This window comes from Melanostigma gelatinosum (genome assembly GCF_949748355.1).
Source record: "Melanostigma gelatinosum genome assembly, chromosome: 11".
NCBI lineage: Eukaryota > Metazoa > Chordata > Actinopteri > Perciformes > Zoarcidae > Melanostigma > Melanostigma gelatinosum.
In genome coordinates this window covers 19,391,287-19,414,922 of record NC_136644.1, presented here as the reverse complement: position 1 = coordinate 19,414,922, position 23,636 = coordinate 19,391,287, and the positions used below count along the sequence as shown (strand labels likewise).

General features: G+C 43.6%; 3 protein-coding genes across 3 annotated transcripts in view; 1 reads left to right on the top strand and 2 right to left on the bottom strand.

Moving 5' to 3' along the window:
* frem3 (Fras1 related extracellular matrix 3) overlaps window positions 1-3,699 on the top strand; it is a 29,471-nt gene extending 25,772 nt beyond the window's left edge. Inside the window, exons 17-24 of the mRNA XM_079278785.1 lie at window positions 79-271; window positions 358-462; window positions 787-914; window positions 1,012-1,146; window positions 1,427-1,553; window positions 1,672-1,859; window positions 1,953-2,099; window positions 2,185-3,699. Of these exons, the coding sequence (XP_079134911.1) occupies window positions 79-271; window positions 358-462; window positions 787-914; window positions 1,012-1,146; window positions 1,427-1,553; window positions 1,672-1,859; window positions 1,953-2,099; window positions 2,185-2,745 (1,584 nt within the window). The 3' untranslated portion in view covers window positions 2,746-3,699. The remainder of the gene's footprint in view (window positions 1-78; window positions 272-357; window positions 463-786; window positions 915-1,011; window positions 1,147-1,426; window positions 1,554-1,671; window positions 1,860-1,952; window positions 2,100-2,184) is intronic.
* Window positions 3,700-3,726: 27 nt separating this feature from the next.
* On the bottom strand, window positions 3,727-11,847 carry smarca5 (SNF2 related chromatin remodeling ATPase 5). Its single transcript, XM_079278788.1, has 24 exons — window positions 11,618-11,847; window positions 10,170-10,277; window positions 9,914-10,080; window positions 9,716-9,816; window positions 9,512-9,612; window positions 9,244-9,423; window positions 8,713-8,868; window positions 8,491-8,622; window positions 8,269-8,337; window positions 8,036-8,145; window positions 7,701-7,927; window positions 7,102-7,223; window positions 6,854-7,006; window positions 6,590-6,722; window positions 6,327-6,475; window positions 6,107-6,229; window positions 5,912-6,019; window positions 5,665-5,778; window positions 5,452-5,574; window positions 5,195-5,327; window positions 4,971-5,089; window positions 4,578-4,790; window positions 4,370-4,480; window positions 3,727-4,207 (listed from the first exon to the last, which is right to left on the bottom strand). Exons 1-24 carry the CDS (start codon window positions 11,693-11,695, stop codon window positions 4,142-4,144), a joined length of 3,096 nt encoding a protein of 1,031 aa, XP_079134914.1. The 5' UTR covers window positions 11,696-11,847; the 3' UTR covers window positions 3,727-4,141.
* A 1,872-nt stretch (window positions 11,848-13,719) lies between these two features.
* LOC306785041 (SH3 domain-containing protein 19-like) lies at window positions 13,720-22,367 on the bottom strand (the record flags this gene model as incomplete). Its single annotated transcript, XM_079279267.1, has 7 exons — window positions 22,240-22,367; window positions 22,073-22,131; window positions 21,743-21,972; window positions 20,821-20,870; window positions 20,483-20,669; window positions 17,054-17,344; window positions 13,720-13,964 (listed from the first exon to the last, which is right to left on the bottom strand). The coding sequence occupies exons 1-7, from the start codon at window positions 22,324-22,326 to the stop codon at window positions 13,720-13,722; spliced, it is 1,149 nt and encodes a 382-aa protein (XP_079135393.1). The 5' UTR covers window positions 22,327-22,367.
* Window positions 22,368-23,636: the final 1,269 nt, after the last annotated feature.

The window sequence follows — 23,636 nt, the reverse complement described above, 5'->3', positions numbered from 1 at the left end:
GTGTGACCAGGCCTTCAAACTCACACAGAGGTACTTCCTACATCATCCCTGATAATGACTGAGTTCTCTCTTCCTTAGGTGCTGAACCTGGTCCAGTCCTACGTCACCCTGCGTGTCCCTCTGTTTGTGTCCTACGTCTTCCACTCTCCGGTGGCTGTGGGAGGCTGGCAGCACTTTGACCTGCAGTCAGAGCTCAAACTCACCTTTGTGTACGATACAGCTATTCTGTGGCAGGACGGCATCGGCAGCCCACCTGAGAATGAGCTACAAGGTATGTTCTCAGAGCGATGCTGCTCCCTGCTGGTGCTGCTGGTCCACGTGTGAAGCGCTGTAAAAACCTTTTCTCTGTTCTCATAGGAGCCATGTACCCAACCAGCATGCGTATAAATGAGGAGGGACGTCTGGTGGTTAACTTCAAGACAGAGGCTCGCTTCAGGGGACAGTTTGTTATGTCTCATCCAGGTAAGAGGGTGGCAGCCACACACACACACACACATATACCCTACAACCATCCAGTGTGGTCATTCTATACAGCAACCTCCTATTGGATTACCCTGTGGCCGACATCCTCTCTTCATCTATTTCTGGAGTTCCACGTTGGGGGGTCCTTCCTGTGCAAAAGTGTCATTTCAGCAAATGTCAAAATGGCCCTTCAGCATTTCCATTTAGGAAGCAAGTGACACAAACAACGTAGAAGGTCACTCTTTAAAGAACACAAAAAGTAGACTGTTGCTAGTTGTATTTTGGACGAAAAAGGGTTATGACTGTCTACGTGTTTGTTTTCAGGAACCAGCGTGTCATCCATGGTGATGTGCGCTGACCACCCGGGGCTGACATTCACTCTCGCCCTGGTCAGGACTGAGCCGACTTACAACCAGCCCATGCAGCAGTGGAGCTTTGTCTCAGACTTTGCTGTGAGTCGATATGCAATCAAAACCTGCCAGCTGTGGTGAAATAAACTTCATAGACAGTCTTTAAGATTGTTTCTGTGTTTCTGCGTCCCCTCTATAGGTGCGAGACTACTCCGGGACTTACACGGTGAAGTTGACCGCCTGCATTGCATCACCCAATGGGGAGTTCAGCATCCCTCCTGTCTGCCACCCGAGAGAGCCACTTACGTTCGACATGGACATTCGCTTCCAGCAGGTTCGTCCTTGATATCCTGGCAAAAACACCCCAGCATTATTTAGTTGTGCATTTATTACAGTCAGGTCCAAAGCAGGAACACTGATGTTTTTTTAAGATAACACTACAAAAAGACCATCTTAACAATCATTTAGATTTGAATGACTTTTAATAGTTTCCTAGGTAGTTTTAATTTGTCCAGAAAAGTTAACGACATTTCCGACAAAATGTCTTGTTAAGATGGTTTCAGTCTCACCGAGAATCTGTTTTGTGTCCGGTAACTCTTGTTTTTGGGCTCCAGGTGAGTGACCCAGTTGCAGCTGAGTTCAGCCTCAACACTCAGATGTTCCTGCTGTCCAAGAGGGAGTTGTGGTTGTCTGACGGCTCCATGGGCTTTGGAGAAGGGACTGATGCTGCTTTTTCAGACGGTACTACAACACTGCGCCCTAGTGTATTTTAGTCAACATTACAGCTGAGCGCCACTAAAACCCTCTGAGAACCCCATGTTATAGTCCCACCTTCAATTTCATCTGTTCTTGGCTTCAGGCTCCATGATATACGGCCGTGTGATGGTGGACCCAGTCCAGAACCTGGGGGACTCTTTCTCCTGCGGCATTGAAAAAGTCTTCCTCTGCACTGGAGCAGACGGCTACGTTCCCAAGTACAACCCCACCAACAAGGAGTACGGCTGCCTGGCAGACGCTCCCTCTCTGCTTTACAGATTCAAGATCCTGGTAAGATGCAATGAAAACCACAAGGACAATATACTTTAAGGAGTTGTGGAGAAGCAGACGTCATGTCTTATTTCTGTGTGTGTTGTTCTGCAGGACAAGGCCCAGCCAGAGACTCAAGCTTCAGCATTTGGTGACGTTGCTTTTAAGGCCACACTGGCTCAAGACACACCTGGAGGTCTGCCTTTGGCCAGACAGCCAGGATCAGATGGCTTCACACTCTCCTCGTCTCCACTTTTCCAGGTCTGTATCTCAAAATTCATTATATTCATGCATTGTATCAACAGGTACACACAGATATGGATTGAAACATGCGTTTCTTCTGCAGGTGGCTGCTGGTCGAGAATGGTTCATCCACACGATTTACACAGTCCGCTCCCGAGAAAATGCCAACCGCAACATTGGCAAGCGCAGTGTGGAGTACCTGCATCACAGCATGTCCTCTGTTGAAGGTCCTGAGACCTCCGACCTGGCCAGCCGCCGCCACCGCCGTGCCGCCCCTGCTTTCTCTGACCGTGGCGTGGCCCAGGACATCGGTGTTGAAAACAACCGAGGCACCAACATCCAGCACATCGCTTTGGACCGAGCGGACCGCATGGTGGTCAGCCAGCGCCAGCCCTGGGCCCCGAACCGTGACCCCCTACTGGAGCGCCCCCTGCTGGAAAGCTCTGGCAGAGTACTGGCTGACACTTCCACCCTGCCAATGTTAGTGGGCATCGCAGGTCTGATCCTTCTCATCTGCCTCATCGCCACCGTTGTCATTCTGCTGCTGCGGCGCAAGAAGAGTGAGAAGAAGACCCAGTTCCCTCCTTACACCACCTCCTCTTCTTCTGCCTACAGCCAAGGCCCAGCGCGCATGTGGAGCAGCTCAGACAACTCTGAGGTCTAGATGTGGACCAGTTCCACCTCAAACACCTGCCCCTTATTAAAAAGACTACGATAGTCTCCTCCACCATTGTGCCTTTACAGCTCAACTCTTGCAGCACTGAATAGAGCCCAGTACAACCTGAGGGACAGCACAACAAGTCAGTGATTGGGGCTTACAACGCAGAATGAGTTTTCAGGGACTTATTGATCTCTGTTGATGGTTTGTTCTTGCTGTGATGTACTGCATCCTATTTTGAATCATGGATGTACGAAGAAGAGCCCCCCCCCAAAAAAAGAATTCACCTGCTTCATTGGCTGCCAAGTTGTAAAATAACCCGTTTACCCAGTGTTTGCAAATGCATGAAAATCCCAATTCAAACGTGTTTGAATTTCATGAGAGAAAATGGTTTTCTATGTTCCTCCTTTAAAAATAATTAGTTTTTATTTGTATTATTCACCTTGTTTGTTTTGTGGCGAGTAGAGCAAAATGGACTGAGTGTTAGTTGAAGCTGACCTTAATGAATGACGTGATAAATGATTTTTAGTATTGGTATTTAACTGTTGTGCTTTAGCCTGCAGTGTACCTGCCCACTGCTGAGTAACAATACTAATATGGTGTCATTGAAAGGGATTGTAAATGTGTTTTTATTACATTTTTTTCAGGTCAATGTGGCTGAATTCAGATGCAAAACTAATCGGTGTACATATCAATGTAGGACTATGAAAAACAGTATTAATACACCCTGGTGAAACTTGAAAAATGATTAACGATATGTCTCTCTGGTTTGTCAATCAAGTCCTGAAAATTGTAAGTGCAGTTTAAAAGTTTGAATTATTCTTCTACAGGTGACCATATATATATTTCAATGTGCCAGTTCGCAGACTTCTATGGCTTATTGATTTTGTGTCAATTTCAAGAGTTCGGATGTATGTACACTTCAACTGCCAAATATAAATGTCCTTTTTTTTTTTTGAATCAGTGTCTTATTTACCAGAGTACACACATTTGTAAAAAACGGGAAGTTTATTACGTTCAAAGGAGACATTTTCTACTTCACATAGGAAGATAAAAGAAACAAATGTTTTCTTCAAAATAAAATCGGTACATATCGCCTCAAGCAATGGAATGTGGTACAACCAACAAGCATAAATACATTTTTTTTCAATTAAGTACTAGTAAAAAACAACTAGCAAATAAAAAACTAAACCAGCGCAGCAGCTGTGTTTTAGGCAAGTGACAATGCAGGCTTGTGAAGGAGCACTTCCTAAATCCTAACACAACAAGGTCAGTCCATCTGGGTTCCACACAGTACATTATCACAGCCTGCCAAACAAACACAGACACTAGGACTAATGATACCGGAGATGGCTGTCGCCCTCGAATTCTGACACTGTACTCAGTAGATTTAAGTTCAGCTTCACAACTTGAGCTTTTTCCTGCGTCCACGACCGTCTGGGGTTGCCTCCGACTTCCGTTTCTGGGCCTGGATGGGAGGAGAAGATTATTAGGAGAGATTTCACGAGTCGTGACATTAAAGTCGACGACCATCCAGAGTAAGAGGGCCGGGAAGCAAACCTCAGCACTTATTTGGCATCAATTATCAAGTGGCTTGCTTCCTTCAACGTGCGATGGATTTGAAACTTACTGAGGCATTCTTTGGGCCGCGTTTCTTCTTCTCAGCCTTCTCCCGCTCCTCCAGCTCCATGTTCTCTCTCTCTATCAGTGTAATCAGGGTGTTGCATCGCCTCTGTAGCTCCTAAACACAGCACCAAACATCATTTTCAAAGCAACCTTTTTAAAAACATTCATAACAACAAAAGAGAAATAGTTTCAAAAAAGAAGCCAACGTTTACCATGGCAGTCCTGGATTTGAGGAACCAGTCGAAGCGGAACTGAGGAGAGTTGCGGATGCACTGCCGCAGCTCGTCGTACACGCTCTCCTTGTCGAAGCCCAGCTTGTGCAGCATACAGATGAGGAAGCGATCCTCCTCCTCCGTGTAGTTCTTGCCTTTGTTGGTGCCATAGGAGATACGGAGCTGATGGAAGGGAGCCTTGTAGCGACCAATCTGGGCACGGAGATGAGAAACGGTGAGGGATCGTGAATGAATTAAACAGGAAGAGCAGATAATGTGATGAGGACACAAGCAAGATTAAGAGTTAGTGTTTTAACACGACGCTTAATGAGATTAAGCTAATTAGGTAGTTTGAGCGACGAATGATCAGCTACATGGTTGACAGTCGGCTACCTTTGAGTCCAGGGCTTTCTTGATGCTAATCCTTCTCTGGATCCTGGCTTCTCCTCTCTCAATCTGGGCCATGATCTTCTCGATATCCTGCAGCTCATTGCAGCGCTCCCAGAACACAGCTGAAGGATCAAACCAGCACAAATTCAATTGGTATGCAAAGAATTCTGAAGTTTGCCTGTGAGATACATAGTGGATAAAAAAAAAAAAAACCACATCGTCATTACCAGAATATTCCATGACTTCCTCTGGCGTTTTACCCTCAACCTCTCGGGCAATGTTCTCAATATCGTCTCTTCCCCACTTCTCGTTGGCTTTGATGAACTGGTTGAAGTCACGTTTGTTCCAAATAGTAAATCCCTGCAATGAAGGTACAGTTGATCAAAATATGCACAATCTAGAACCCTAGGACACAAAACACTTAATTAGGTCTTGCGGCATATTATCCTTGAAATTGATTGCATTTGGGGGGAATAATCAGTACCTGTTGCAGCAGGTTCTCCTTCTCCTCAAGCTCCTCCTCTGTGAGAGCCTCGGCCTCATCGATCTTAGTCTGCTCTTCTTTCTGGAGCTGGGCCGAATTCGGCATTTCTGGATTACGTGGAACCTAAAGAGACACACCCACAGACTGAATTAAGAGACATTTCTACATGCGTGTACAAATGATTTAATTCTCATCAGAAAAACATCTCTCTACCTTGTAGCCGATCGTCTTCCTGTAAAACAGAATCTCCTTTTCTAGAAGCTCAAAAAGACGCGGCGGGAAGAACTGGAAGTCCTGGACATTTGGCTGCTTGGGAGGGCGAGGAGCCTGGGAAATGGAGTCAAACAAATGTTATGCCTCAACCAGGATAACATGCCATCCAGACCAGGAGTTTAACTACATATTCTGTTGCATGAATGCCTTAAATCCTAAGTGTGTTTCTGAAGTGATTCCTCCCTACCTTGGGCGCTTTGGGCTCACTGACTCGCAGAGCCTCTCTGAAGTAGGCGTCCACAGCATAGTTGGCTTTCCTTTCTCTCTTGGGCGGCTCGATCCAGTTGGTAATGACCTGAATGAAGAACCAGGAGAGGAAACGATGTAAAGTCTCAAACAGATCTTTTGGTTGGAGTTAAAGACTGATGTTGTTTTTTTTTACCTTTTTCTTCTCTCTATAATCTTCTCCTTCAAATTTGTACACACTGCTGTTCTCTGTGTCCATGGTGAAGTTCCTCAGAGTGCTCTCACCCAGATTAGACAGCTTCTCCTTCATCTCCATAGTCTAGCAAATGACAATATCAGAGTGTTCATTTTATGGCAAGTTCAAAAACCAGAAACAAAAACCAAAAAGCATCTTCCTCTCCTGCATCCAGACTCACCTTCCTTTCACCTCTCTCCAGGATCGCGTCAATGTCATCGTCTGTGATCTCGCTCTCTTTGGAAGCAAACACGTGCGTGGCTCCGTGGCGGATGATGGACAGCATCTCATCTTTGCCCAGCTTGTTTGCGCTGGGGTCAACTAGTCTTCCTGTTAAACAAATAAGATGACAGTTTTGTGGCTCTCCTATTGGTATGTTGTGTACTGTCCCAACTTCTCAGAGATCTTTTCTGTGCCAACAGGACGGGGGGAAAAAGGAGTTACCTTGCTGGATGACAATGGAGTCCAAGCGCAGTTTCATCTCGGCCCTCTCCACAATCCTCTCCTCCACCGTGTTTTCAGTGATGAAGCGGAAGACGCGCACCTGTTTCTGCTGACCAATCCTGTGAGCTCGGTCCTGAGATTAAAAAAAAACATAAAACTGGTCATGTCCAGTGCATCTGAAATCAAAGTTCTACAGCATCCGTGCTTACTTTCAGGGAAAAGGAAATGTGATCATGTAACTCCTCGCTACCGTTCAGCACTAACCATGGCCTGGAGGTCAACTTGGGGGTTCCAGTCGGAGTCGTACAGGATGACCACATCTGCTGTAGCCAGGTTGATACCCAGTCCTCCAGCTCTGGTGCTCAACATGAAGATGAACTTGGAACTGTTTGGCTCATTGAATGTGTTGATAGAGATCTGAAAACACACAAAGACACATGAAAACGACATGGATTATTGTTAAAAATGCATCTTATAGTGGACTGAGAAAAGACAAGACCCAAGCGCCACACCTGTCTCTCCTCGTGCGGCGTCTGGCCATCCAGGCGGCAGTAGCAATAGTTCCTCCACATGCAGTAGTCCTCCAAGATGTCCAGCACTCTGGTCATCTGACTGAAGATGAGCACACGAGAACCTGGAGAGAAGGAAAGACGGTACGATCAGTCAACGTAGTGTCGTCCTAACGCAGTCCTTTCACAGTTTGAACTGATCGATTCTGGGAATGTGCTGTGTGTAGTAGAGATGTGGTTCCTCCATTCGGTCTGATCTAAGCTATGGAACAGATCAGACACTTGAGTCTAACTGTATTGGGTGTATGATAGTGGTGGAAAGTAAGTACATCATTATTATATTTCAGAACAAGAGCAAAGGTTAGAGAAGAGTCCAAAAAATAAATATATATTTGAATACAGTAGGATTCTTGTGGAATAAAGTATTTTATGGTGTTGGTACTTTTAAACAGAGTACCATTTCCACCACTTATGAATAGTTAACGCAGGTGTTGTTCCTTTTGTATCTTAATATTCTAGATTTCAGGATTCTGAAATAGAAATACTTCCATCTAAAGATAATAATAAATTCTGCTGGAATGACAGCATGAACATCTACATACCCTGAGCCTTCATCTTGGGAAGCAGCTTGTCGAGCACCACCATCTTGCCACTGTTCACCGCCAGGTGAAGGTCCGTCGTGTACGGGGGACCCGGCTCGGCTCCGTCGAAAAGGTACGGATGGTTGCAGCATTTCCTCAGCTGCATGAGAACGTTCAGGAGACGCATCTTGTCCATCTTACCTGCTGAGTTCAGAATGTCTATGTCCTTCATCAGGATCCTCGTGTACCTGATGGTTTGTGACAGGAGGTAATATTACATAATAGTGTCGAACAATTTAATATCAGTACGGACAAAGAAGCTGAGGACAAATTAAAGCTGGACTCGGGATGCTTACCACTCTCGCTGCATCTTACTCAGGCCCACATACATCTTGATCTCTTTTTTCGGAAGCAGAGTCTTCTCTACGTCGGCTTTTATACGACGAAGCAAGAAAGGACGCAGAACCTATATTAAAAAAAAATAAAAAATGGACGCTCAAAAGGAGTGCTTTAACCCACATAAGAGGAACACATCTGGAAATGTACAGAGATTAGTTGGAGGTTGACCTGAGGAAAATTCAATACTTACAGTGTGAAGACGTTCGACCAACTTTGTGTCACCCAAGCAGTTGTTGGTGTCAAACCAGGAATCAAAGTCCTTTGGGGGAAAATGTAATTAATGCCAGAATATAGAGCAGTTTTCTTCTAAATAACAGACCACATCAGTGCAACTAGGGATTCCAGCTTGAAAGAGCCCTCATCTTCGAGTGAAAGTCCCCGTTGATCTTGTTCATGTCGAGGCGATGCTTACCTCGGCTGAGTTAAAGACATCAGGCAGCAGGAAGTTCAGCAGAGCCCACAGCTCGTGAAGGTTGTTTTGCAGGGGCGTTCCAGTCAGCAACAGACGATTGGTGGTCTTAAATTCTCGCACAATCTCTGACAGCTAGGGGACATAAATTGCTTTGTTTAGGAAATCTTGTGAAAGTGGCTCCGCCATATGTAAATGTACAGTTTGTTTCAATGGCTGTCTGACCTTTGATTTCTCATTCTTGATCCTGTGAGCTTCGTCAATGACCAGGTAGCGCCAGTTGAACTTCTTGAACACTGCCTTCTCAATGATGAGTATCTCGTAGGAGGTGACGCACACGTCCCATTCCCCAGGCAGCAGCACATCTCTGATCAGGGCATTCTGAAAGTGATGCAAAAATCATTCAGCCTTTTAGAATTGTAGATTTGAGTTATTTTCTATTAGTGAAGCTAAAGTTGGCCGTAGCCCTCAGTGACAATTTCCCACCCGAGAAAAACATCTTGTGCACACTGTTAATAACACACACAGTCAGTAATATCACTACTAATACCCCATCAGGGAAACCAATGAAATGATTTAACTTGTCAATAAATAATGCTAAAAGTTAAGCTGGTGTAACTTGGAATGAATGTAACTGCAAAAACACATTAAAATCAAACAAAAAGGAAGCATTACAGAGTAAAATATCACATTATGGTGAGTATTTCCAGTTACATTGGGCTTTTCAGACAATAGTAATATTCTGACTCGGCCTACCCTCTCTTCTCTGTCTCCGATCAGGCAGACTGCACGGAGTGAAGGCACCCATCTCTTAAACTCATTCATCCAGTTGTAGAGGGTGGACTTGGGCACCAGCACCATGTGGGGACCGGGGATGTTTCTGTAGTGCTTCATATAACCCAGCAGGGAAATAGTCTGCAGAGTCTTCCCCAAACCCTAAGAAGCAGCAGAGCATGTAAACATATATTTGTCACTCCGTTTTAAATGTAGAGGTAAACTGCTTCGACTGTGAGAAAGTACTGACCATCTCATCAGCAAGGATGCCGTTGATGCCATTCTCATACAAAGAGATGAGCCAGTTCAGTCCACGGACCTGATAGTCTCGCATTTTTCCAGCTTTGACGTCTAAATGAGAGACAAGAAAACGCATTACCATTACTTCTGCTCATCATATAGATTTGCAATACACCTTTCTCTCAAGCCAAAATGAAAACGGGCCATTGCTTACAGGAGGGAGAGGCATCAAAGCGAGTGCAGACATTAGTAGTCTTGGTGCTCTCGTTCAGAAGCTCTTCATCCTCCTCTTGCTCTGTGCGGCGGTGTCGGTTGCTGTTAAAGCACAGAAAAGAAACGATGATTCATAATCACAGTGGGAGTAACCTTCCTAAATGAGAAAAAAACAAAACATGTGCGGACGTGTACTCACTCTCCGACAGACAGCAGGTTCTGTTTCTCATCATTCTTGATGCGAGGACGTCCCGGCTTCATCTTCAGAGGGGAGGTGGGGGTCTTCTGTGCGGCTGGTTGGATGAAATGAGCAAACAACTCTGTTTGCTTCAACAGGTAGTCAAATCTGTTGGTCCGGTCTGTTAGCTAGATACACAGGAAGACAGTCTTGTTAACTTATCCAACAACAGAGTGGTGAGCCATGTAGTGAAGGCTGTCGTTAAAAGGTGCCGTACCACTTTCTCCTCGTAACCCGGAACAGTCGTGGACGATGAAGCATCTTGTCCATCGGCCCCTCCATCCGAAGATGACTCTTTTCCAGCATCTGAAGAATCAGACTTCTCCTGAGCAGAAAAAAAAAGTAAACACCAACAGTCTTGTTTACTGGCAATCCTCCGATTTGTTTAACAACAATAACAGACGAGACAAACTGCCTGCTCTGTTCTGGGATGCTCTCTGCACAACACAGAGTAAGCAGCAGAGAGACAGCATATGGAAAAACTCCTCGCTATGGACTCCCAACCTCCCCTACACAAAACCTTAAACACTGAGCAACTCCTCCACCTATCGGGTGTGAAGGAGCCCTACCTCAAGTCTTTTGTCCTCGCTGCAGTTACCATTGTTCTGAGAGGAGCACAAACTGGATCGCAGGTCACTCACAGTGGATCAACCTTCTGCGGTGAAATGCAGCCTTTTTATTACACACATTTCAGTTATTTGTTTTTGTACTGCTGACACTTTGCTAACACTCTGCCCACCACACAATTTGATTTGCTCAAGTGCAATTTTTGTATTTAACATATTATTTGTCCCTTATTTGTCTCAATACACATTGGATTTACTATTAATGCTAAATACAGTGTTTACTGCCCTTGCTTGACGTTATCTGTGGTGTATTTTAGTATGATCGGTGCCCATAATGTATTGTAGTACTCTGGCCAGTTATTGTTACTGTCACTTATTTATACCACGCGTCTGTTCCTGTACTTCGATTGCTGTGACACGCAGTTTCCCTGCGTGGGATCAATACAGTTTGTTTGATTTGATCTTATTTTAAATGCTATAACGCAACCCTGAAAAAAAGCAATTATTTTTAAGGACTTTAAAACACAAAGTGCAGCGGAAGGCACGTCGCGGGTATAAAGCAGCATCCCTCGGTTACAAAAGCAGTTGATGCTTCACTGTCCTACTGAAAACAAAGACGCAGACAGGACAGCTCAGCGGGGTTCATTTCACGAGGGTTTTTTTTAATCACAAGCAACTCGCTGAGTGAATCTGGACTGGGAGTAACGTTAAATAAAAGAAACACGCTGGGACTTTTTAACGTCATGGTCGAAGGGTTGCTAGCTGAGCTAGCAGCGTGAGCGTTTATGAAACAGGCTGGCCTTGTTGCTGCCCTGAGCTGTGACGTTAGCTTCAGTCCCGAGTGAATGGGACAGAGCTGTTGTTGTCGTGAGCTAATGGTAGCGCCGCGGCTAGCTAACTAGCTAACCAGTTAGCTCAAAGAGCCCGCAGTACCATTAACACACTGCAAGTTAAAACAGCCTACTTTGATGAATAAGTGGGAAATAAAAAAGCGTATGGGTTACAGAGTTTAAGACTTGTGCTGCGCGTCCGTGAAAGATGTCCGCCGTGCTGAGAGGAGACAATAACGTTAACATTACCCATTTTAAAACCATCTTACCTCCACTTCTCCTCCGGCTTCTTTAACTTCAGCCAGCTCTTCTTCCCGCTGTTCCACGCAGTTTAGGATTTCGGACATGTCGAATTTCCACTTCGATTGGGAAATATCGTAATTTGTGCCTTAAATGATCGCGTTATATGAGAAGTTGACGATTTTCCGAACTTTCTCGCAGTAAATAAGAACTATCCTGTTGTTTATATGAAAGACATACCGGTTGGTCACAGGCAGCACGTTCCCGCTAGCAAGATGTTAGTCACGTTCACACAACGCCAACCCCGCTGTGTCCGAGCTATCGCGAGACTTAGTCATGATGCATTTAGGGCCCTGTAAAAATTAGTTTAGCTCAGTTGATTTCTTTACAGCTGATTTTGATAATGACCTGGCGCGGCGGCGGAGGAAACAGGAGTTATGACCATCATGTGAGACTTCTGTACTCTGCCTCTGGTGTCTCCAACGTGGCACTCAAACATATTGTGGTCTATCTCATCTAGCAGCAGGAGCACCTCATTTTTCTGTTGAAAAGGACAACAAAGGTTATTCACCATTGCTGAATCAACTATATGGATGTCTTGGAGCGGTTTTAGAAGGCTAGTAGTGCACTTTTATGTTCAGGCAACACGTAAGTCAATGGAAGTAGCTGTACAGTAGTAAACACAGCTGACAGACTCGATAAACCTGATTGAGAGAGACTTTATGGGATCCAAATGTTCCACGTCATAGTTTATAAGTACATATACACTAATAGCACAAAACCCTGTGATTAGACAATATTTCTGAATGAAGGCTGAAATACGTGAAAATCACCTCTTCTGTGGTGTTCAGAGGGTTTGCAGAGTTTATTGGTTAATTATTTCTCAGTGGGATGCAAATCTTACCTGGTGGGGGAGGGTGGGCGTCTGGCTTTGTCTGCGATTCACTGAGGTGTTTAGGGAGCCGATGGGCTTCTGAGCAGGGAGAGGAGGGGGCGTGTCCTCAAAGTTATCAGACACTGAGGAAAGAAAAAAAAAACTCTTTACCACAACGTTCTGCTCCAGAAGTGATGTGTAGAATGAAAGTATTTTAACTCCAGTATATTTTGACGGTTATCACATGAGATTTGCTGTATCAGAGGGACTCGCATGAACCGGCTTTGCTGGGGACCTGATGGTGGTTGGTCTCCGTGTCATACTCCATTGCAGTCTACAGGTTTGACCGTGACGTGATCTGAACAAGGAGACACTTGACTGTAGCTGTGTTTTTACACAATGTAAACAAGGACAACACCGTTTTAGTCGGTCATTTGTGATCCAGCACAGAAGTACTTCATCTATTCGGTGATTGAGACGATTTTTGTGAATTGATTCGTTGTTAAAAGAACAAGTTCAGAGTAAATATCGAAATATTTAAGATACTAAGTTTTAAAGGCCTCTGGAATGTGAGCAAATAAATGTGGCTGAACCCTTTGATTTAAGGCTGAAGGGGACCCAAGTCAGAGAACACACTACATACTTGATCTGACAAGATCTTTGATCTTAATCAAAAAAATGAATATATAATGAAAATGTTACGTAGAGTGCATTGCTACAGACCGCTGTCTTTTGTCTTACACAATATACAAGTAATAAAAATAAACTGCTGCTCACTTGGACTGTCCACATACACATTCTCTGTGACCCTAGCAGTTGAGTTGTGGTTGTTTATATTAAGGTTGGGTTGCAGAGGTTCCTTAAAAGGCTTCACTGGAGGGACTGGTGGCGTGTCCTCTTCATGGATGCTGTTGTCTCTGGTCAATACAGAAGGACGTGATCTCTTATTGAGTAAAATCTCCAGTTCCTCTTTTACAGGTAGTTCCGCAGGTTTCCTCGGGGGCACAGGTCTTGGGGCGGTTGAAGGGATTTGGGGGACGTTTGTGATCGATACGTTTTGATAGTCATTATTTACACTGTGGCTTAACTCAAGTTTAAGAGCGACAGAAGGTTTAGCAGCAACTGAAGGTTTGTTGGTCGCCTTCCTGGGTGCGGGTTGTGGTTTGGCCAGCTCAACCGCGTTTCCATCCTCGGTGCTAGCCTGGGTCTCAAAGGCCTGGATCCTGGCCCGGATATTGCGTTGACTGTGGTTGGTGCTCATTTCGCCACCTGCATCCTCACCTTGTAAGGCCTCGTCTGATTGTTCTCCGCACACTCGCTATCCACACTAAAGACCTCCAATAACTCCTTTAAATACTTATTGGAGGAGACCGCTTCTGGATCCGATTGAATGCTGTCACAATGTTCACTGAGCTTGACCAAAGTCTGAACTTTGACCTCGTTTGTGACCGCCTGCTTTTGGGGTTTCGTACGAGGAAGTGGAACGGGGCGTCGCCTGTGCTCTGAGTCAGGTGAAGAGGGAGTAGTTTCAGCAGTGACAGAGAGAGGAATGTCCCAGTGTACAGTCACAGATCTACTGCAGGTGTGAGTGGAACCTGATTGGTCGGGTTGTCATGAAAGACCAGGCACCAGCCATGTTCAACATCCGCAATATTGGCAAGACCTTGGTCACCAGGACTCAGGGAACCAGTTTGTAACTTTGTTTGCTTTATTGATCAGCTTCAGTGTTGTTTAAATCACAATTTAAAAAGATACCAGCACTTCTACTTTATATTCACCAAAACACCAAAGATATGTATTTATACTGTGTATATTCAGTCAGAAAAGCCAAGACAGTCAACTTCATTTTTATTATTTATTTGATTTCAAAAGAATAGAAGGCAAATCACTGCCAATCTTCCATCTTGCTGATGTGAACATACTTGACTCAGGTGTTGTGAATGCAGGACTTACTGGTTGTGGATTGTTTCATCAGTGTGGTATTAGTACTTTTACTGCAGTGAATTACTTGTCAGTGATTTTCAGTTTGGGAACTCACTTGGCAAACAGTTAATAAACAGTGGTTAGGGTTAGGGGCTCCAGATCCTTGACTGGGTCCAAATTCTTGCTCATGAGCAAGAATTTGGACCCAGTCAAGGATCTGGAGCCAGGGTTAGGAACCACTGTTTGTATCGTAACTGTTTGCCAAGTGAGTCCTGTCCAAACTTAAATCACTGACAAGTAATTCACTGCAGTAAAAGTACCAATAACATACTGATGAAACAATCCACGACGAGTAAATGTCCTGCATTCAAAACCATAGTCAATTTTGCAATCAGCAACATGTAAAAGATGTGGACATGGAGGAGCTACCTTTCAGCACTCTCCTCCAGATTGCCTTCTCAGGCTCTCTTATTACAACGAAAGCAGCTCAACCAGCTCCAACAACCGGTTTTGTTGCTGTTCTCCTGCTTTTTGTTGGTGAAGAACGAGCAGCCCCATCGTTTCTTTTTGGCTTGAGGTCCTTTGAGCAGATCGGCTGTGGCCTCGTCTCTCTAATAATAATAATAATGTATTTTATTTGTAACGCACTTTTCATTTTTTTTTTTTAAATCTCAGAGTGCCACAGAGCCAGTACATAGTAAAAACATGGTAAAAAGCATAGTTAAAACATAAAAAAAACTATAATAAAATAAAAACTCACGGTTGGGGCGGGGAGCGGATCTGCTGTGGCCTCGTCTCGCTCAACTGTTGGGGCGGGGAGCGGATCGGCTGTGGCCTCGTCTCTCTAATAATAATAATAATGTATTTTATTTGTAACGCACTTTTCACTTTTTTTTAAAAATCTCAGAGTGCCACAGAGCCAGTACATAGTATAAACATGGTAAAAAGCATAGTTAAAACATAAAAAAAACTATAATAAAATAAAAACTCACAGTTGGGGCGGGGAGCGGATCGGCTGTGGCCTCGTCTCTCTCAACTTTTGGGGCGGGGAGCAGATCGGCTGTGGCCTCGTCTCTCTAATAATAATAATAATGTATTTTATTTGTAACGCACTTTTCACTTTTTTTTTAAATCTCAGAGTGCCACAGAGCCAGTACATAGTAAAAACATGGTAAAAAGCATAGTTAAAACATTAAAAAAATATATAATAAAATAAAAACTCACGGTTGGGGCGGGGAGCGGATCTGCTGTGGCCTCGTCTCGCTCAACTGTTGGGGCGGGGAGCGGATCGGCTGTGGCCTTGTCTCTCTAATAATAATAATAATAATGTATTTTATTTGTAACGCACTTTTCACTTTTTTTTAAAAATCTCAGAGTGCCACAGAGCCAGTACATAGTAAAAACATGGTAAAAAGCATAGTTAAAACATAAAAAAAACTATAATAAAATAAAAACTCACGGTTGGGGCGGGGAGCGGATCTGCTGTGGCCTCGTCTCGCTCAACTGTTGGGGCGGGGAGCGGATCGGCTGTGGCCTCGTCTCTCTAATAATAATAATAATAATGTATTTTATTTGTAACGCACTTTTCATTTTTTTTTTTTTAAATCTCAGAGTGCCACAGAGCCAGTACATAGTAAAAACATGGTAAAAAGCATAGTTAAAACATAAAAAAAACTATAATAAAATAAAAACTCACGGTTGGGGCGGGGAGCGGATCTGCTGTGGCCTCGTCTCGCTCAACTGTTGGGGCGGGGAGCGGATCGGCTGTGGCCTCGTCTCTCTAATAATAATAATAATGTATTTTATTTGTAACGCACTTTTCACTTTTTTTTAAAAATCTCAGAGTGCCACAGAGCCAGTACATAGTATAAACATGGTAAAAAGCATAGTTAAAACATAAAAAAAACTATAATAAAATAAAAACTCACAGTTGGGGCGGGGAGCGGATCGGCTGTGGCCTCGTCTCTCTCAACTTTTGGGGCGGGGAGCAGATCGGCTGTGGCCTCGTCTCTCTAATAATAATAATAATGTATTTTATTTGTAACGCACTTTTCACTTTTTTTTTAAATCTCAGAGTGCCACAGAGCCAGTACATAGTAAAAACATGGTAAAAAGCATAGTTAAAACATTAAAAAAATATATAATAAAATAAAAACTCACGGTTGGGGCGGGGAGCGGATCTGCTGTGGCCTCGTCTCGCTCAACTGTTGGGGCGGGGAGCGGATCGGCTGTGGCCTCGTCTCGCTCAACTGTTGGGGCGGGGAGCGGATCGGCTGTGGCCTCGTCTCTCTAATAATAATAATAATGTATTTTATTTGTAACGCACTTTTAATTTTTTTTTTTAAATCTCAGAGTGCCACAGAGCCAGTACATAGTAAAAACATGGTAAAAAGCATAGTTAAAACATACAAAAAACTATAATAAAATGAAAACTCACGGTTGGGGCGGGGAGCGGATCGGCTGTGGCCTCGTCTCGCTCAACTGTTGGGGCGGGGAGCGGATCAGCTGTGGCCTCGTCTCTCTAATAATAATAATAATGTATTTTATTTGTAACGCACTTTTCATTTTTTTTTTTAAATCTCAGAGTGCCACAGAGCCAGTACATAGTAAAAACATGGTGAAAAGCATAGTTAAAACATAAAAAAACTATAATAAAATAAAAACTCACGGTTGGGTCGAGCCGCGGTGTGTGCAGCAGAGCGGGCCTCGGCCCGTATCTTGGGTCGAGCCTCGGTGTCGGTAGCAGAGCGGGCCTCGGCCCGTATCTTGGGTCGACCCTCGGTGTCGGAAGCAGAGCGGGCCTCGGCCAGTATCTCTGGTCGACCCTCGGTGTCGGAAGCAGAGCGGGCCTCGGCCAGTATCTCTGGTCGACCCTCGGTGTCGGTAGCAGAGCGGGCCTCGACCTGTATCTCTGGTCGACCCTCGGTGTCGGAAGCAGAGCGGGCCTCGGCCAGTATCTCTTGTTAGTGTCCATGCTGTCTTTAGCAGGCTGTCGAATACTTTGCATGTCTGTAGATGACTGCTTGGTAGAGTTGTCTCTCTGTCAAAGGTTTTTCAGAAGCTAAGTTACCAGCTTGTATATATTTGAATCATGGGGGTACCAGGTGTGCGTGTATGTGATGTCATGGCAACACATGCTGGGATTCCATGAGAGGTGGTGTCATGCAGCAAGGACTACAAACCAATGTTAGTAAAAGACTACAAAACCCAAAGTAATCAGTCATAACAAAGGTTGAAGCTGAACCATTTAAGCTGATGGTTAGTGAGGGAAAGTAAGAGAGAAACAATGACTGAGGTGTACAGAGACAAACAACTTATTTATGTTGGCAAGGACACAGAGAGCTACAATTTCGATTTAATGTCTCAAAGATAGATTATGTTGTTGGTCTAGGGCCGCGAAAAACTTTCAGTTTTGTACTGCATAGGTTATCAATTGAAGACACCAGAGATATTACTGTTATCCATGAGACGCTCAGTTACAATATAGCTTCCCACCACCTGGTGGCGGTAATGCGTCAGTCAGTTGTTTAACAAGCTGCAATAAGCAGAAGAAGACACTCAGCTATCCGCTAGCCTGTAGCGAAAGTTATGGATAAGTTATTAAAAAGACAAAATGAAGACGACAGTGGTGCCATACCCCCCCAAAAGGTCTAAATGTGTGCGCAAGTACAACCCTGACTTTCTTAAGTACGGCTTTGTGAACGGAGGCAGCGAGGCAGAGCCGAGGGCTCAGTGTGTGGAATGTGGGCTAATGCTATCAAACGAAGCACTGAAGCCTTCAAAAATAAAGCGACACCAAGCGAGGAAACATCCAACGCTCGTGGGAAAGCCTGTTGGGCTTCTTATTGTGTATGCAGGTTTCCATACACATGACAATAAATGTCTTTGTGATCATCACATTGTGTCATCTCATTTATTTGACAAGGGTTTTGCCTGTTCAACTCCGCGAGGAGCCCGGCATCCTCGATCCCCTCCCGTTCCTACGGCTTGTTTGCGCAAACACGTCACAAAACATGTACGTGTTTGGTATCCCAGCATGCCCAAAATCCTCATCTTTGCAAAGAAATCATTGATTTTCTTTCATTTTTTATGGTTTCTCCACAAAAGGAGCCCACACACACACTGTGGGAACGCATGATGACGAACAGTTTTGGTCCAAGATGATCGCCTGATTACTAACCATTGAGATCACCTGGTGTTGCAAGAAAACCATTCTGTTTTCATTGGTTGTGTGGAAGGATGAAGCAGGTTTGCTCACACTGGTTTCCAGGTGAAATCCTGAATGGGCTTTGAGGCGTGATGGATGAAATGTCACGACAGCATCATTGCAGTTTTCACTTCAAACATCCAGTTGCTTAAATTTGCCAGTGTCCTCCTTAACCTTTCGTTAAAAGCTGTTTGTGTTCTGTTGCAGTGGGCAAACTGATGGAGCTCCACGGTGAGGGCGGAGCCACCAGCACTGCAAAGCCAACCGGTGATGACACCGGAGCCAAGGTGGAGAGGGCCGATGGCTATGAGCCTCCCATCCAGGAGACAGTCTAAAACACCTTTAATAAAAAATGTAAATGACCAGGCAGGGTATGCTAAATGCAGCCTCTGCTCCAAGGAGATAAAGTACAGCAACAAGGGCTCACGTGCCCTCTCATCACACTGTACACACTGTTCACTGTGATGACCACAGCCAGTGGACGAACAGTCCCACGTTGCTCTCAAGAACCCTGAAGTAATGAGAGGGTTAAGGTGCCTGTACCTTCATTTCAGCAGGTTGCTAATGCAGAGGTGTGTATAGATCACAGCTATTATTTTACTCTTGATAAACTACCTTAGCCAGAGTAGATTATCATTTTCATTTAAATAATTTAACTGGATTGAATGCATATAATACAACAGTGGACGTTAATATGAAGCCGTACAGTAACAGGGTTCAATGAAAACTTGTCACTTTTTTTGTACAGGCAATGGTTCTCGCTACTCTTGCCATCTGTGTTTTTATGACTGAAACTTTTGAAAATGAGACCTCGGTCTCAATGGATTTTGTCTAAATAAAGGTTAATAATGATTGAAAAAAATAAAAAAGCAAACTAGCCAGCTGTTCAAGTAGAGCTGAAATACTGATTCATCACTGAATAATACATTTGTTTTTTGCTGAAAGTAAATGTCCACTTAATTTTCTTCTCGGAGTACACCAGAATGCTATATTTGAAAGCTCATGTTTGAAATAAAATTCTCCCGGGGAGCATGCCACCGCACCCCCGACAGGGTTTCGGGTTCGGGTGCTTGTCACCTTTTTCACCTCTTATGAGTTTGCAGGTATGAATAAAGGAGCCTAAACTGCATAAAATTACTAATTTTGCATTAAGTTTACCTCTAGTTCCCAATATTTGAATCCAGGGGTAACATGTGCTTCTAGTAAGTAAAACATTTTTCTGCAATGAATTGGATAATCTAATGTTGGTGAAGCTAAACTCAACCGGTTGTGTTTTCATTAACTCGAGGTTACAACCATCCTTGGATAAGTTTAAGTTGTGCATTGGTTCTACATGTAGACATTTCTTTATTCATGCATCACAGAAGTTGTCAGTCATCCTGATCTGGTAGCAACATTTTATTCCTTTCAAGGTTCTGACCTTTATTTGAACCTTATTTCATGTAAAAATCCAGGTTATTAAGGTAAAGTAGGAGATATCGTCAAGTAATCGCACTTGAAAAATGTATATTCTAACTGATGGGAGGAAAATAATGAAACCACTAGTTGGTGCAAATGCACAGTTGAAGAATCCAAAACTGCTTATGAATCAACGCTACATTTAGATTACCATCCAGCTTTACATATGTTTGTTATTCTGTGAACACCATTATAAGTTCAGGCATCAAATTAAAAAAAGATCACAATTTGTTGATGAAATACTGCATTCCAGTTCCCGACGGTTGAAGAATGTGTAACAAAGTAGTTCACCACCACATTTGTAATTTTGAGTAGATTCACATCTTATTTTCCAAAGAGAATGATTCACCCTCTAAATATGTATCGCTATTGACACTAATGATAAGTTCAATGAGTAGGACTGAGGATGATAATCGTTTTGCATCTTCATACCTGTGCTGCTCTCAACAAAAGCCCTGGGGAACACGCCCTCTGTGCCGTTGAGCCGGCCGCAGCTCCACTCAGCGTCAACATGGCGGCTGATCAGGATCCGGTCGCCCTGTTGAAACGACAGGTCGCCGTCTGAATTCCCATCATAGTCGTACAGAGCCACCCCCCACTCCACAGCGGGCTGAGATGCCTACAGAGTGAGCAGGACGAGAGGGGAGAGGACATTGTTACACACACACTTACAACATTCAGCTGGAACAAACTTATTTGATCAGATTTTGTTTGTTTTACGGAACACATTGGGTGTGTATGATGTGTCCGTTTACATGAACATGTGTCACCTGAGCAGGTTTGGCCGCTTCAGGGTGCGTACTCGGAGGAGCAACCATGCCTGTGGGAAAAAATGATGAACAAGTTAGTAAAAAGGAAACGCATACCATCCCATCAGGAAACAAAATAGAAAAAGGAGAAATCTGTGGGCACACTTGGGTATTATGAACATATTGATGTGTAACTGACATAATGCAGTGTCTCCTCTGTATTTTTTGTGGGGTTTTACCTGGTGGGGAGTTTACACTCTACACTTTATATAATATATTTAAAGTATGCAATAATTAATTTGTGTAAAACGTGTTACATTTGCATACTCCTGTATTTTTATACAGAGTATAAAATTTTATTTTGCAGACTTTACGGCCAACAAATTACATCCATAAATGTAATATTTATATCAATAAGATTCAGTATTTCTCAACCAGAATGTAACTCAAAAGGCAGATAAAACATCTTAAAGTTCACGATGGGAGGTAAAACTTAAATTTATGTCCCTAATTGTTTTCCAGAAAGGGTTCCTGGAAATAACCATGTCGTCTGCTACTAACTATAGGGAAAACAGAGACAAAGTTATGCCAAAGTTTTTTCATGAAAAGTTGTTTCTTACATAAAGAAACCTACAGACATTATACTTCAACAGCTAACTGAATAAATAAAATAGGATTGGAAAACTTTGTGAGGAGGGATTTCATCTCATGGCTGAGTGTGTTGAGACCTTTTGTAAACAGCTATTTCATGAAATAGAAACAATTCCTGGCATGCCACAGAGGGAGGCGCCACACACTGATGCACAAAGCTGCTCTTTTGTTTCAATAAGAGGATCAAGAAGATAACATACTGCTGTAGTATTAGGGTTCGGTTTGGTGGCCAAATCGGCACATTGTGAAAAGAGTGAATGAATTTAGTCTCGGCCCTTCCAGGTACTCTTACCGGGCAGTGCTATCCTGATGGACTGTGTCTTCTGCTGACTTGGGGCTGGAGGCAGATCTTCAATGACCTCTACAAAGTTAAGAGGGAAGATACCCGTCGAGGCGGCGATCTGTCCCCGAGCCCAGTCCTGTCCAACCAACGCCTTCAGCTGGATCACGTCGCCCTCAGAGAACGACAGCTCACCGCTGTTCTCCCCCTCAAAGTCGAACCTCGCCACGCATCTCGGACCGCTTTAGTGGAGGCCGCAACATTTTCAGATGTCGGGTTAGTTCATCAGGGTGGTTTGTAAAGGCGAGTGCAAAGAGTTTATCAGGTAAAAAAAAACCTTACCTGACTGTTGCAGACGGTGGCCTCGCTTTCTGTTCAGGGAGCGGTTTTGGGGAATTTGACTAGTTGGAGAAATGATAATTCTTTTATTTAGGAAATCCTAAATCATACGAAACATTTAACCAAAGACCGATGCAGTGCAAGAATGGATTTCAATGGTTGAAACTTACAAGTACTTTGACATAATTGGTGGGAAAGAAACCGGAAGATCCCCTACAAGTGCCTCTGTACCACTCGCTGTCCACCTGCTCCACCATGGTCACAACATCTCCTGCTCTCAGACCCAGCTCTCCTGGACCCTCTGTGTGTGCAGAACAAACAGCTGTTCATGGCGTCAAGAACATAATCTGAACACGTTCTGCCAAATGCAAAACAACAAATAATTGTTAAAAATGAGTTTTAGTTATATGCTAGTTTGGATTATCTTCTAACAGCTAGTATCTATACTTTAAAAAAATATGCATCACAATAACAGTTTGAAATAATAATGACATTTTGGGCTATTTGCTTTTTTGAGAATCTCCTTTCTGTGCGTTATGGACCTGGAATTAGGGAGCGATTAGCCTTGGTTATCTTACCTTAGCTTATTTTAGCTAATCTTAGCTTAGTTTGTTTTAGCTTAGCTTAGCCTAGCATTAAGATGGGAAGCAGGGAGAAACAGCTAGCCGTCTCTCCCTCTCTCTTAAGTGCAAACATATCATAAATCTTTCTTTTTAAGTTTCTGTTTGTCTTTGAATAAACACATTCTTCCTACTCCTTAAAAGCGCACAATTTAGTGAATCCGTGTACGTATTTTTTACCATTGGAGAGAGCCAGGCTAGCTGTTGCTGCTACCAGTCGTTATGCTAATCACCTCCTGGGTCTAGCTCCAGAAATGCAGAACTTTTAAAAAGAAAGTTAAAACTAACTATTCTTTCAATATATTTTCTCATGTTAGTGTTCTTGTCTTATCTCAGCCAGTATTTGCAGCGGTTTCACCTGGATTGAAGTCATGTATGGCCTGCACCTTAAGCTCAGGACCAGCTCCACCTGAACCAGCATCCTATGGAGAGAGAGAGGTTAATGTAACAGAGCCCTCTGGGCAAGATAGACTCAAGTGTCAAATAAATGGTTTACTCATAAATATCACCTGTGGCGGGGGGCATGTGTTAGCATGTGTAGTTACCCAATTTACTGTCTGTCTTTACTGTGCAATCTACAGCAAGTAGACTAAAATATATGTTTCCTGTCCATACAAAGTAATTTGCGACAGTATATTGACGTATACCCGAAAGGAGTGACTCACTTTTTGTACCCTTATGATTACCCCGATAAAGTTAAAAAGAAAAATTATATGCAAGGCCTTATAAGTTAATACAGCTCTAGATTTATACAGTATTGCTCTATAATTTGAAATTGTACCATTAATATCGTCAATATGTTGTCTCCATGTTATTTTTAGATCGATAACAACCCCGAGGAATTTTGTCTCAAAACGTCTTTCAATTTTATCGTCACAGATTTTTCCTAAATTAAGTGGTATCTTTCAATAGTTAGTTTCCACCAACTAACAGTCGACAACCTAAAT

Bases quoted from the DNA above. Each gene is read 5' to 3' on its own strand.
- smarca5 (XM_079278788.1), bottom strand. From the start codon at position 11,695: ATGTCCGAAATCCTAAACTGCGTGGAACAGCGGGAAGAAGAGCTGGCT. The intron at 6,723-6,853 runs GTTAGTGCTGAA...TTTTAATCTCAG, and splicing joins AAGTTGACCTCCAGGCCATG to GACCGAGCTCACAGGATTGG. The intron at 5,575-5,664 runs GTAGAGAGATGT...GTGTCTCTTTAG, and splicing joins GGAAGACGATCGGCTACAAG to GTTCCACGTAATCCAGAAAT.